We start from the raw sequence: 14,826 nt of genomic DNA, 5'->3' as shown, positions 1-14,826 counted from the left end.
CCCACTGTAGTCACAATAAACCCACTGTAGTCACAATAAACCCACTGTAGTCACAATAAACCCACTGTAGTCACAATAAACCCACTGTAGTCACAATAAACCCACTGTAATCACAATAAACCCACTGTAACCACAATAAACCCACTGTAACCACAATAAACCCACTGTAACCACAATAAACCCACTGTAACCACAATAAACCCACCGTAGTCACAATAAACCCACCGTAACCACAATAAACCCACCGTAACCACAATAAACCCACTGTAACCACAATAAACCCACTGTAACCACAATAAACCCACTGTAATCACAAGACAATAAACCTACAATAAACCCACTGTAATCACAATAAACCCACTGTAGTCACAATATACCCACTGTAACCACAATAAACCCACTGTAACCACAATAAACCCACTGTAACCACAATAAACCCACTGTAATCACAAGACAATAAACCTGCTATAACCACAACACAATAAACCCACTGTAGTCACAAGACAATAAACCCACTGTAATCACAATAAACCCACTGTAATCACAAGACAATAAACCTACAATAAACCCACTGTAATCACAATAAACCCACTGTAGTCACAATAAACCCACTGTAACCACAATAAACCCACTGTAATCACAAGACAATAAACCCACTGTAACCACAATAAACCCACTGTAATCACAAGACAATAAACCTGCTATAACCACAACACAATAAACCCACTGTAGTCACAAGACAATAAACCCACTGTAATCACAATAAACCCATTATAACCACAACACAATAAACCCACTGTAGTCACAAGACAATAAACCCACTGTAGTCACAAGACAATAAACCCACTGTAACCACAATAAACCCACTGTAGTCACAATAAACCCACTGTAGTCACAATAAACCCACTGTAGTCACAATAAACCCACTGTAGTCACAATAAACCCACTGTAATCACAATACAATAAACCCACTGTAATCACAATACAATAAACCCACTGTAATCACAATAAACCCACTGTAATCACAATAAACCCACTGTAATCACAATAAACCCACTGTAATCACAAAACAATAAATCCGCTGTAATCAAAATAAACCCACTGTAGTCACAAGACAATAAACCCACTGTAACCACAATAAACCCACAAGACAATAAACCCACTGTAATCACAAGACAATAAACCCACTGTAACCACAATAAACCCACTGTAGTCACAATAAACCCACTGTAATCACAATACAATAAACCCACTGTAACCACAATAAACCCACTGTAGTCACAAACCCACTGTAGTCACAATAAACCCACTGTAATCACAATACAATAAACCCACTGTAACCACAATAAACCCACAAGACCATAAACCCACTGCAGTCACAACACAATAAACCCACTGTAGTCACAATAAACCCGCTGTAGTCACAACACAATAAACCCACTGTAACCACAATAAACCCACTGTAGTCACAATAAACCCACTGTAGTCACAATAAACCACTGTAGTCACAATAAACCCACTGTAACCACAAACCCACTGTAGCCACAACACAATAAACCCACTGTAGTCACAACACAATAAACCCACTGTAACCACAATAAACCCACTGTAACCACAATAAACCCACTGTAATCACAAGACAATAAACCCACTGTAACCACAATAAACCCACTGTAACCACAATAAACCCACTGTAATCACAAGACAATAAACCTGCTATAACCACAACACAATAAACCCACTGTAGTCACAAGACAATAAACCCACTGTAATCACAATAAACCCACTATAACCACAACACAATAAACCCACTGTAATCACAATAAACCCATTATAACCACAACACAATAAACCCACTGTAGTCACAAGACAATAAACCCACTGTAATCACAATAAACCCACTGTAATCACAAAACAATAAATCCGCTGTAATCAAAATAAACCCACTGTAGTCACAAGACAATAAACCCACTGTAACCACAATAAACCCACAAGACAATAAACCCACTGTAATCACAAGACAATAAACCCACTGTAACCACAATAAACCCACTGTAGTCACAATAAACCCACTGTAGTCACAATAAACCCACTGTAATCACAATACAATAAACCCACTGTAACCACAATAAACCCACTGTAGTCACAAACCCACTGTAGTCACAATAAACCCACTGTAATCACAATACAATAAACCCACTGTAACCACAATAAACCCACAAGACCATAAACCCACTGCAGTCACAACACAATAAACCCACTGTAGTCACAATAAACCCGCTGTAGTCACAACACAATAAACCCACTGTAACCACAATAAACCCACTGTAGTCACAATAAACCCACTGTAGTCACAATAAACCACTGTAGTCACAATAAACCCACTGTAACCACAAACCCACTGTAGCCACAACACAATAAACCCACTGTAGTCACAACACAATAAACCCACAGTAATCACAAACCCACTGTAACCACAATAAACCCACTGTAGTCACAAGACAATAAACCCAATGTAATCACAATAAACCCACTGTAAATCACAAACCCACTGTAAATCACAAACCCACTGTAATCACAACACAATAAACCCACTGTAATCACAATAAACCCACTGTAACCACAATAAACCCACTGTAAATCACAAACCCACTGTAGTCACAATAAACCCACTGTAGTCACAATAAACCCACTGTAGTCACAATAAACCCACTGTAGTCACAATAAACCCACTGTAGTCACAATAAACCCACTGTAGTCACAATAAACCCACTGTAATCACAATAAACCCACTGTAATCACAATAAACCCACTGTAGTCACAATAAACCCACTGTAGTCACAATAAACCCACTGTAATCACAATACAATAAACCCACTGTAATCACAATAAACCAACTGTAGTCACAATAAACCCACTGTAGTCACAAGACAATAAACCCACTGTAATCACAAGACAATAAACCCACTGTAACCACAATAAACCCACTGTAATCACAATAAACCCACTGTAACCACAATAAACCCACTGTAGTCACAATACAATAAACCCACTGTAATCACAATAAACCCACTGTAGTCACAATACAATAAACCCACTGTAATCACAATAAACCCACTGTAGTCACAATAAACCCACTGTAGTCACAATAAACCCACTGTAATCACAATAAACCCACTGTAATCACAATAAACCCGCTATAACCACAACACAATAAACCCACTGTAATCACAAGATTGGGCTTCAGGTATTGAGAGTATATGATCTGTACCTGTCCAGGTAACAGGGACCGTCTTCTCCTGGTCCTCCTGGGGGGTACGGTCCACCTGTATCCCAGAATCCTCTCTGCTGAGCGGCTGCTGACTGTCCTCGTCCTCGCTCTCCTCCTCAGACCACTCCTAGATAGAGAGATGTTTAACAGACCGCTCCTATGGTAGAGATGTTTAACAGACCACTCCTAGATATAGAGATGTTTAACAGACCGCTCCTAGATAGAGAGACGTTTAACAGACAGCTCCTATGGTAGAGAGATGTTTAACAGACCACTCCTATGGTAGAGATGTTTAACAGACCGCTCCTATGGTAAAGAGGTAGATGAACACAGACCGCATGAGAGGAATGTACACCAGGACGAGGAATAGAGACAGTTCGTGGAAGTATGCCATATCTACTTTGAAGAACTAGTCAAATAATTTGGTCAGACAGCTATGAAGCGTACTGAGGCAGGCTAGCTAAATAGGATGACTGTTCTCCCCGTGCTGTCTTCAGAGATAACGTTAGATGGTCTGGCTGGCTGCTACTGCCTTAGCAGAGATTAGATGATGACTTTAAGGAATGAAAAATAATAAAGTCATCAAATACAAAATGCAATATACACAACTGAAATATTGTATTATTTCATAGGAATTTCCAATTTTTCAATTGATGTCTAACCAATGTGGACCTGACAAAGACAATGGGATATTTTCTTCCACTATTTTTGGCTTTGAAATTTCAATTAAAAAGCTCTGAAATCATTTTAATGTCGTCATTTTATAATGCATTTGGTGTTGTAAAAAAAATCTATAATTTTTTAATATTGGAACTGAAACCAAACCGACCTCAAAAAGCACTAATCACTCAGTAGTAAGAGAGAGAGACTCCTGTTAGAGACAGTTAACAGTTAGCATCAAAACAAGGCCAGGAAGAGGAAGGACTACACACTACAGCAAATCAGCCATCCCATTAGAACTGCCTGAATCAGACAGAGGGCTTGGAGAGAGATGGCTCTGGTCAATAAGGGTGGCATTTGGACGGCACCACGGTTTCAAAACAGTACAGTAGATTCTGGTAATAATATAAATGAAGGGCTGAACATCACGGAACATGTTTGAAATGGAAAATAAGCAGAAGAAAGAGTTGAAGCAAGTTTTACTCACTGGGGTGTCAGGATATGGATCTGTATCTAGCTCTCCTTCCTGTAAATATCCACACCAGTCAAAGTCGTCTTCTTTCTCTACACAGACACAGGAGATCATGTAGTCCAGACTGAGAACACATCAGGAGTAAGAGGAACATCAGAGGAAGGAAGGGGTTATGTACTCACCAGTCTCCTTCAGTCTGGGTGTCTCGCTGTAGTTGGAGTTAAGGGGAGAGTCGGAGAGGTGTAGGAGAAGGTCCAGGAGACTGTGATGAACATCCGTCTGTAACAAAACATAGGAGGACACAAGGTAGGTCATTCACTACACTGCAAACTAAGCGTACAGGTTCATTTTATGATACAGGCTGTGTGCATTATGTTGATCATATGCGGGCCTGCCAGACGAGTTAAATGCCTTTTACGCTAGCTTTGAGGCAAGAAACACTGAAGCATGCATGAGAGCACTAGCTGTTCCAGACGACTGTGTGATCACGCTCTCCGTAGCCGATGTGAGCAAGACTTTTAAACAGGTCAACATTCACAAAGCCGCGGGGCCAGTCAGATTACCAGGACGTGTACTGAGAGCACAGACCAACCAGCAAGTGTCTTCCCTGACATTTTTACACCACAAACTGTCATGTTCCAAACACACAAAGACCGTCATGAAGAGGGCACGACAACACCGTTTCCCCCTCAGGAGACTGAAAAAATTTGGCATGGGTCCTCAGATCCTCAAAAAAAATCTACAGCTGCAACATCGAGAGCATCCTGACTGGTTGCATCACTGCCTGGTATGGCAACTGCTTGGCCTCCGTCCGCAAGGCTCTACAGAGGGTAGTGCGTACGGCCCAGTACATAACCGGGGCCAAGCTTCCTGACATCCAGGACCTCTATACCAGGCAGTGTCAGAGGAAGGCCCCAAAAAACTCCAGTCACGCAAGTCAAAAACTGTTCTCTCTACAACCGCACAGCAAGTGGTACCGGAGCCCCAAGTCTAAGATCAAAATGTTCCTAAACAGCTTCTACCCCCAAGACAGAAGACTGCTGAACAGCCAATCAAATGCCCACCCAGACTATTTACGTTGACCTTTCAGTAACTGGTGCCACACTATGCTTCCTGCCCCCCCACCTCACTTGTAATTATACAGTCTGTGTGCAGTATGTTTCTTGTCCAACCATACCTTAGTTCCATCTGTGTTGGGTAGAGGTGAGTTGAGGAACTCTTCTGTCAGTCTGACCCAGCTCTCTGCTTTACTCAGGTCTGAATGCACCATCAGTTTCTCATAGATCCTGAAACAGTGGTATTTCATCATGCTCATAATGAACAGGTAACGTTAATTCTACATACACAAATCACATTTACACTGCGTTGAACCTGTTTGCCAACTCACCCATTTACACTGCGTTGAACCTGTTTGCCAACTCACCCATTTACACTGCGTTGAACCTGTTTGCCAACTCACCCATTTACACTGCGTTGAACCTGTTTGCCAACTCACCCATTTACACTGCGTTGAACCTGTTTGCCAACTCACCCATTTACACTGCGTTGAACCTGTTTGCCAACTCACCCATTTACACTGCGTTGAACCTGTTTGCCAACTCACCCATTTACACTGCGTTGAACCTGTTTGCCAACTCACCCATTCACACTGCGTTGAACCTGTTTGCCAACTCACCCATTCACACTGCGTTGAACCTGTTTGCCAACTCACCCATTCACACTGCGTTGAACCTGTTTGCCAACTCACCCATTCACACTGCGTTGAACCTGTTTGCCAACTCACCCATTCACACTGCGTTGAACCTGTTTGCCAACTCACCCATTCACACTGCGTTGAACCTGTTTGCCAACTCACCCATTTACACTGCGTTGAACCTGTTTGCCAACTCACCCATTCACACTGCGTTGAACCTGTTTGCCAACTCACCCATTTACACTGCGTTGAACCTGTTTGCCAACTCACCCATTCACACTGCGTTGAACCTGTTTGCCAACTCACCCATTCACACTGCGTTGAACCTGTTTGCCAACTCACCCATTCACACTGCGTTGAACCTGTTTGCCAACTCACCCATTCACACTGCGTTGAACCTGTTTGCCAACTCACCCATTCACACTGCGTTGAACCTGTTTGCCAACTCACCCATTCACACTGCGTTGAACCTGTTTGCCAACTCACCCATTTACACTGCGTTGAACCTGTTTGCCAACTCACCCATTCACACTGCGTTGAACCTGTTTGCCAACTCACCCATTCACACTGCGTTGAACCTGTTTGCCAACTCACCCATTCACACTGCGTTGAACCTGTTTGCCAACTCACCCATTTACACTGCGTTGAACCTGTTTGCCAACTCACCCATTCACACTGCGTTGAACCTGTTTGCCAACTCACCCATTCACACTGCGTTGAACCTGTTTGCCAACTCACCCATTCACACTGCGTTGAACCTGTTTGCCAACTCACCCATTTACACTGCGTTGAACCTGTTTGCCAACTCACCCATTCACACTGCGTTGAACCTGTTTGCCAACTCACCCATTCACACTGCGTTGAACCTGTTTGCCAACTCACCCATTTACACTGCGTTGAACCTGTTTGCCAACTCACCCATTCACACTGCGTTGAACCTGTTTGCCAACTCACCCATTCACACTGCGTTGAACCTGTTTGCCAACTCACCCATTCACACTGCGTTGAACCTGTTTGCCAACTCACCCATTTACACTGCGTTGAACCTGTTTGCCAACTCACCCATTCACACTGCGTTGAACCTGTTTGCCAACTCACCCATTCACACTGCGTTGAACCTGTTTGCCAACTCACCCATTCACACTGCGTTGAACCTGTTTGCCAACTCACCCATTCACACTGCGTTGAACCTGTTTGCCAACTCACCCATTTACACTGCGTTGAACCTGTTTGCCAACTCACCCATTCACACTGCGTTGAACCTGTTTGCCAACTCACCCATTTACACTGCGTTGAACTTTATGACTATTGGCATCTAGGAAACGGTGAAACCTGCCAACACAGAGACAAACCCACGATGACCATCTTGACAGTTCATCTTTGACCATATCACCTTTTCTAAAGCAGCTGTGTAATCATAATTAAAATGTGGCATCCTTACCTGAAATTGGACCAGGTAAATTTCAGTGCCAGTTGAAAGTTCTGCTCTTCTTCATCTTGAATCCCACTGATGTGTTTGACCAGGTTCTTCACCTCTTCCTCGGTCTCCTTTTCGAATTTGGTCCAGTGCGCCTGTGACATTGTTGTGACCAATTTGGCTAGCGTTAGCTAGTTAGCAAGCTAATACATTCACTGTGCTGTAAAATTCACCAACGAAGAAACTGCATGTATTGATAGCTGGACTCTTGATGCTGTATCGTCGGATAGTGCCAGCTAAATCTTTTTCAATTAGCTAGCCAGCTTATTAGCTGGCCGTTGCGTTGAAATTCATTCTGTGGAAACAGTGGAAGCTAGCTAGCTACGCGTTAGCAACGAGTAAAGGCCTAAAAACACGTCCCTTGAAGTTATGATACTAAACTAGAGAAATGAAATCGTTGCATGCATCAGAAGACGTTGCAATGAATTAATTTGTTTTAGCTCTCTGCCGTTACTGTTTATTATGATAGCTAGCAATCTTCATGCAACAACTTCTCGACTACTAGCAACGCTAACGATGACGTCACTGTCCTATGGTAATGAGAAAACCTTCAAAATAAAAGCCCGTATTTCAAAACATGAAAAAAAAAACTGGGCAAGTCAGTTAAGAAGACATTCTTATTTACAATGACGGCCTACCAGAATACAAAAGGACTTGTGCAGGGATGGGGTCTGGTATTTTTTTTATGTAATAAAAATATAGGAGAAACACACATGACAAGAGACACCACCTAAAGAGAGACATAAGACAACAACATAGCAAGGCAGCAACACATAAACACAGCATGGTAGCAACACAACATGGTAGCAGCACAAAGGGCAAGAAGGTAAAGGCAACAATACATCACATGAAGCAGCCACAACTGTCAGTAAGAGTGTCCATGATTGAGTCTTTGAATGACAATAACAAGGCTATACACCCCGGTACCGAGTCAATGTGCGGGGGTACAGGTTAGTCAAGGTAATTGAGGTAAAATGTCAAATTAAATCATCAAATTAAATTTTAATGGTCACATACACATGGTTAGCAGATGTTAATGGAGTGTAGCGAAATGCTTGTGCTTCTTGTTCCAACAGTGCAGTAATATCTAACAAGTAATCTAACAATTCCACAACAACTGCCTTATACACACAAATCTAAAGGGATGGAAGGAGAATATGTACATATAAATATATGGATTTTTATTTTGTATTTTACCAGGTAAATCAACTGAGAACACATTCTCATTTACAGCAACGACCTGGGGAATAGTTACAGGGGAGAGGAGGGGGGATGAATGAGCCATTTGTATACTGGGGATGATTAGGTGGCCATGATGGTATTGGGAATTTGGGAATTTAGCCAGCACGCCAGGGTTGATGATGGCTGTTTAACAGTTGGATGGCCTTCATAGAAGCTGTTTTTCAGTCTCTCGGTCCCCGCTTTGATGCACCTGTACTGACCTCGGGGTGAACAGGCAGTGGCTCGGGTGGTTGTTGATCCTTGATGATCGTTTTGGCCTTCCTGTGACATTGGGTTTTGTGGGTGTCCTGGGGGGCAGGTAGTTTGCCAGGCGGTGATACAGCCCGACAGGATGCTCTCAATTGTGCATCTGTAAAGGTTTGTGAGGGTTTAAGGTGACAAGCCAAATGTCGAGGCACTGTTGCTCCTTCTTCACCACACTGTCTGTGTGGGTGGACCATTTCAGTTTGTCCGTGATGTGTATGCAGAGGAACTTAAAACTTTCCACCTTCTCCACTGCTGTTCCGTCGATGTGAATAGTGGGATGACCAGGAAGTCCAGGATCCAGTTGCAGAGGGAGGTGTTTAGTCCCAAGGTCCTTAACTTTGTGATGAGCTTTGAGGGCACTATGGTAGGTGTAGGTAGGGGTAAAGTGACTTTGCATAGATAATAAACGGCGAGTAGCAGCAGCGTAAAAAAAAGGGGGGGGAGGGGTGTCAATGCAAATAGTCTGGGTAATTATTTGAATAACTGTTCAGCAGTCTTATGGCTTGGGGATAGAAGCTGTAAGAAGAAGCTGCCTTTTGGACCTAGACTAGGTGCTCCAGTACCGCTTGCTGTGCGGTAGCAGAGAAATTGTCTATGACTAGGGTGGCTGGAGTCTTTGACAATTTTTAGGGCCTTCCTCTGACACCGCCTGGTATAGAGGTCCTGGATGGCAGAAAGCTTGGCCCCAGTGATGTACTGGGCTGTACGTACCACCCTCTATAGGGCCTTCCTCTGACACCGCCTGGTATAGAGTTCCTGGATGGCAGAAAGCTTGGCCCCAGTGATGTACTGGGCTGTACCCATTACCCTCTATAGGGCCTTCCTCTGACACCGCCTGGTATAGAGTTCCTGGATGGCAGAAAGCTTGGCCCCAGTGATGTACTGGGCTGTACCCATTACCCTCTGTAGTGCCTTTGGACAATGATAGTTTGTTGGGGATGTGGACACCAAGGAACTTGAAGCTCTCAACCTGCTCCCCTACAGACCTGTTGATGTGAATGGGGGCGTGCTCGGTCCTCCTTTTCCTGTAGTCCACAATCATCTCCTTAGTCTTGGTTACGTTGAGGGATAGGTTGTTATTCTGGCATCACACTCCCAGGTCTCTGACCTCCTCCCTATAGGCTGTCTCATCGTTGTTGGTGATCAGGCCTACCACTGTTGTGTCGTCAACAAACTTAATGATGGTGTTGGAGTCATGTTTGGCCATGCAGTCGTGGGTGAAAAGGGAGTACAGGAGGGGACAGAGCACGCACCCCTGAGAGACCCCCGTGTTGAGGATCAGTGTGGCGGATGTGTTGTTGCCTACTCTCACCACCTGGGGGTGGCCCATCAGGAAGTCCAGGATCCAGTTGCAGAGGGAGGTGTTTAGTCCCAGGGTCCTTAGCTTAGTGATGCGTTTTGAGGGTACTATGGTGAACAGTGTTGTGTCAGAAACCACTTAAGGTGAGATTGATTCTTACTGCAGTGCTGCTGTCAGCCATCTCTTTGAAAATAACTTGTGTGTGAAACATTGTTACATTTAAAGTGGAACTGACAGCATTTCAGCAACATGACATCTTATTCAAATCTGTTCATTTACACCGCCAGGAAGAATGTGACTCTTAAAAAATAGAAACATCTGATACTTGACCACTTATTTACGGTCATTTTCACATTTTCTTAAATTCTGATGTTTGAGAATGATGTATAGTAAAGCATTTGTGAAAATTCTATCGCAATACAGAGTGGGAAAGAGTCCTTGTGTTTGGACAAGAAATACTGGCCCTTAGGGTTTACCCTACTACACTACTGGCCCTTAGTGTTTACCCTCCACTACACTACTGGCCCTTAGTGTTTACCCTCCACTACACCACTGGCCCTTAGTGTTTACCCTCCACTACACCACTGACCCTTAGTGTTTACCCTCCACTACACCACTACACTACTGGCCCTTAGTGTTTACCCTCCACTACACCACTGGCCCTTAGTGTTTACCCTCCACTACACCACTGGCCCTTAGTGTTTACCCTCTACTACACCACTACACTACTGGCCCTTAGTGTTTACCCTCCACTATACTACTGGCCCTTAGTGTTTACCCTCCACTACACCACTGGCCCTTAGTGTTTACCCTCCACTACACCACTGACCCTTAGTGTTTACCCTCCACTACACCACTACACTACTGGCCCTTAGTGTTTACCCTCCACTACACCACTGGCCCTTAGTGTTTACCCTCCACTACACCACTGGCCCTTAGTGTTTACCCTCTACTACACCACTACACTACTGGCCCTTAGTGTTTACCCTCCACTATACTACTGGCCCTTAGTGTTTACCCTCCACTACACTACTGGCCCTTAGGGTTTACCCTCCACTACACTACTGGCCCTTAGTGTTTACCCTCCACTACACTACTGGCCCTTAGGGTTTACCCTCCACTACACTACTGGCCCTTAGGGTTTACCCTCCACTACACTACTGGCCCTTAGTGTTTACCCTCCACTACACTACTGGCCCTTAGTGTTTACCCTCCACTACACCACTGGCCCTTAGTGTTTACCCTCCACTACACTACTGGCCCTTAGTGTTTACCCTCCACTACACCACTACACCACTGGCCCTTAGTATTTACCCTCCACTACACCACTACACTACTGGCCCTTAGTGTTTACCCTCCACTACACCACTACACCACTGGCCCTTAGTGTTTACCCTCTACTACACCACTACACTACTGGCCCTTAGTGTTCACCCTCCACTACACTACTGGCCCTTAGTGTTTACCCTCCACTACACCACTACACCACTGGCCCTTAGTGTTTACCCTCCACTACACCACTGGCCCTTTGTGTTTACCCTCCACTACACCACTGGCCCTTAGTGTTTACCCACCACTACACTACTGACCCTTAGTGTTTAACCTCCACTACACCACTACACTACTGGCCCTTAGTGTTTACCCTCCACTACACTACTGGCCCTTAGTGTTTACCCTCCACTACACTACTGGCCCTTAGTGTTTACCCTCCTACACTACTGGCCCTTAGTGTTTAACCTCCACTACACCACTACACTACTGGCCCTTAGTGTTTATCCTCCACTACACTACTGGCCCTTAGTGTTTGCCCTCCACTACACTACTGGCCCTTAGTGTTTACCCTCCACTACACCACTGGCCCTTAGTGTTTACCCTCCACTACACCACTACACTACTGACCCTTAGTGTTTACCCTCCACTACACTACTGGCCCTTAGTGTTTACCCTCCACTACACTACTGGCCCTTAGGGTTTACCCTCCACTACACTACTGGCCCTTAGGGTTTACCCTCCACTACACTACTGGCCCTTAGGGTTTACCCTCCACTACACTACTGGCCCTTAGTGTTTACCCTCCACTACACTACTGGCCCTTAGTGTTTACCCTCCACTACACCACTACACCACTGGCCCTTAGTATTTACCCTCCACTACACCACTACACTACTGGCCCTTAGTGTTTACCCTCCACTACACCACTACACCACTGGCCCTTAGTGTTTACCCTCTACTACACCACTACACTACTGGCCCTTAGTGTTTACCCTCCACTACACTACTGGCCCTTAGTGTTCACCCTCCACTACACTACTGGCCCTTAGTGTTTACCCTCCACTACACCACTACACCACTGGCCCTTAGTGTTTACCCTCCACTACACCACTGGCCCTTTGTGTTTACCCTCCACTACACCACTGGCCCTTAGTGTTTACCCTCCACTACACCACTACACTACTGACCCTTAGTGTTTAACCTCCACTACACCACTACACTACTGGCCCTTAGTGTTTACCCTCCACTACACTACTGGCCCTTAGTGTTTACCCTCCACTACACTACTGGCCCTTAGTGTTTACCCTCCTACACTACTGGCCCTTAGTGTTTAACCTCCACTACACCACTACACTACTGGCCCTTAGTGTTTATCCTCCACTACACTACTGGCCCTTAGTGTTTGCCCTCCACTACACTACTGGCCCTTAGTGTTTACCCTCCACTACACCACTGGCCCTTAGTGTTTACCCTCCACTACACCACTACACTACTGACCCTTAGTGTTTACCCTCCACTACACTACTGGCCCTTAGTGTTTACCCTCCACTACACTACTGACCCTTAGTGTTTACCCTCCACTACACTACTGGCCCTTAGTGTTTAACCTCCACTACACCACTACACTACTGGCCCTTAGTGTTTAACCTCCACTACACCACTACACTACTGGCCCTTAGTGTTTACCCTCCACTACACTACTGGCCCTTAGTGTTTAACCTCCACTACACCACTGGCCCTTAGTGTTTACCCTCCACTACACCACTACACCACTGGCCCTTAGTGTTTACCCTCCACTACACCACTGGCCATTAGTGTTTACCCTCCACTACACTACTGGCCCTTAGTGTTTACCCTCCACTACACCACTACACCACTGGCCCTTAGTGTTTACCCTCTACTACACCACTATACTACTGGCCCTTAGTGTTTACCCTCCACTATACTACTGGCCCTTAGTGTTTACCCTCCACTACACTACTGGCCCTTAGTGTTTACCCTCCACTACACCACCACACTACTGGCCCTTAGTGTTTACCCTCCACTACACCACTACACCACTGGCCCTTAGTGTTTACCCTCCACTACACTACTGGCCCTTAGTGTTTACCCTCCACTACACTACTGGCCCTTAGTGTTTACCCTCCACTACACTACTGGCCCTTAGTGTTTACCCTCCACTACTCCACTGGCCATTAGTGTTTACCCTCCACTACACCACTGACCCTTAGTGTTTACCCTCCACTACACTACTGGCCCTTAGTGTTTACCCTCCACTACACTACTGGCCCTTAGTGTTTACCCTCCACTACACCACCACACTACTGGCCCTTAGTGTTTACCCTCCACTACACCACTACACCACTGGCCCTTTGTGTTTACCCTCCACTACACCACTGGCCCTTTGTGTTTACCCTCCACTACACCACTGGCCCTTAGTGTTTACCCTCCACTACACCACTACACTACTGACCCTTAGTGTTTAACCTCCACTACACCACTACACTACTGGCCCTTAGTGTTTACCCTCCACTACACTACTGGCCCTTAGTGTTTACCCTCCACTACACCACTGACCCTTAGTGTTTACCCTCCACTACTCCACTGGCCCTTAGTGTTTACCCTCCACTACACTACTGGCCCTTAGTGTTTACCCTCCACTACACCACTGACCCTTAGTGTTTACCCTCCACTACACCACTGACCCTTAGTGTTTACCCTCCACTACCCCACTGGCCCTTAGTGTTTACCCTCCACTACACCACTACCCCACTGGCCCTTAGTGTTTACCCTCCACTACACCACTACACCACTGGCCCTTAGTGTTTACCCTCCACTACACTACTGGCCCTTAGTGTTTACCCTCCACTACACCATTGACCCTTAGTGTTTACCCTCCACTACACCACTACACCACTGGCCCTTAGTGTTTACCCTCCACTACACCACTGACCCTTAGTGTTTACCCTCCACTACACCACTGGCCCTTTGTGTTTCCCCTCCTACAGTGAGGGAAAAAAGTATTTGATCCCCTACTGATTTTGTATGTTTGCACACTGACAAAGAAATGATCAGTCTATAATTTATTGGTAGGTTTATTTGAACAGTGAGAGACAGAATAACAACAACAAAATCCAGAAAAACGCATGTCAAAAATGTTATAAATTGATTTGCATTTTAACGAGGGAAATCA

The 14,826-nt window shown here is 45.1% G+C and overlaps 1 protein-coding gene across 4 annotated transcripts in view; it reads right to left on the bottom strand.

Moving 5' to 3' along the window:
• Positions 1–8,108, bottom strand: part of tubgcp5 (tubulin gamma complex component 5) — a 55,790-nt gene extending 47,682 nt beyond the window's left edge. Inside the window, exons 1-6 of one of the 4 annotated variants that reach the window (XM_031822265.1) lie at positions 7,538–8,108; positions 7,375–7,428; positions 5,581–5,689; positions 4,586–4,682; positions 4,419–4,495; positions 3,272–3,398 (exon numbers count right to left, since the gene is read on the bottom strand). In XM_031822265.1, the coding sequence (XP_031678125.1) occupies positions 3,272–3,398; positions 4,419–4,495; positions 4,586–4,682; positions 5,581–5,689; positions 7,375–7,428; positions 7,538–7,677 (604 nt within the window). In that variant the 5' untranslated portion in view covers positions 7,678–8,108. Of the gene's footprint in view, positions 1–3,271; positions 3,399–4,418; positions 4,496–4,585; positions 4,683–5,580; positions 5,690–5,790; positions 7,429–7,537 lie in introns of all 4 variants that reach the window. The other 3 variants (XM_031822266.1, XM_031822267.1, XM_031822268.1) reach the window with 3 other exon arrangements.
• Between the last annotated feature and the right edge of the window lie 6,718 nt (positions 8,109–14,826).

The sequence above is a fragment of the Oncorhynchus kisutch genome, linkage group LG4, assembly GCF_002021735.2.
Source record: "Oncorhynchus kisutch isolate 150728-3 linkage group LG4, Okis_V2, whole genome shotgun sequence".
In the NCBI taxonomy this organism is placed as follows: domain Eukaryota; kingdom Metazoa; phylum Chordata; class Actinopteri; order Salmoniformes; family Salmonidae; genus Oncorhynchus; species Oncorhynchus kisutch.
The sequence above is the reverse complement of the archived record's forward strand: the minus strand, read 5'-3'. Positions and strand labels throughout refer to the sequence as shown.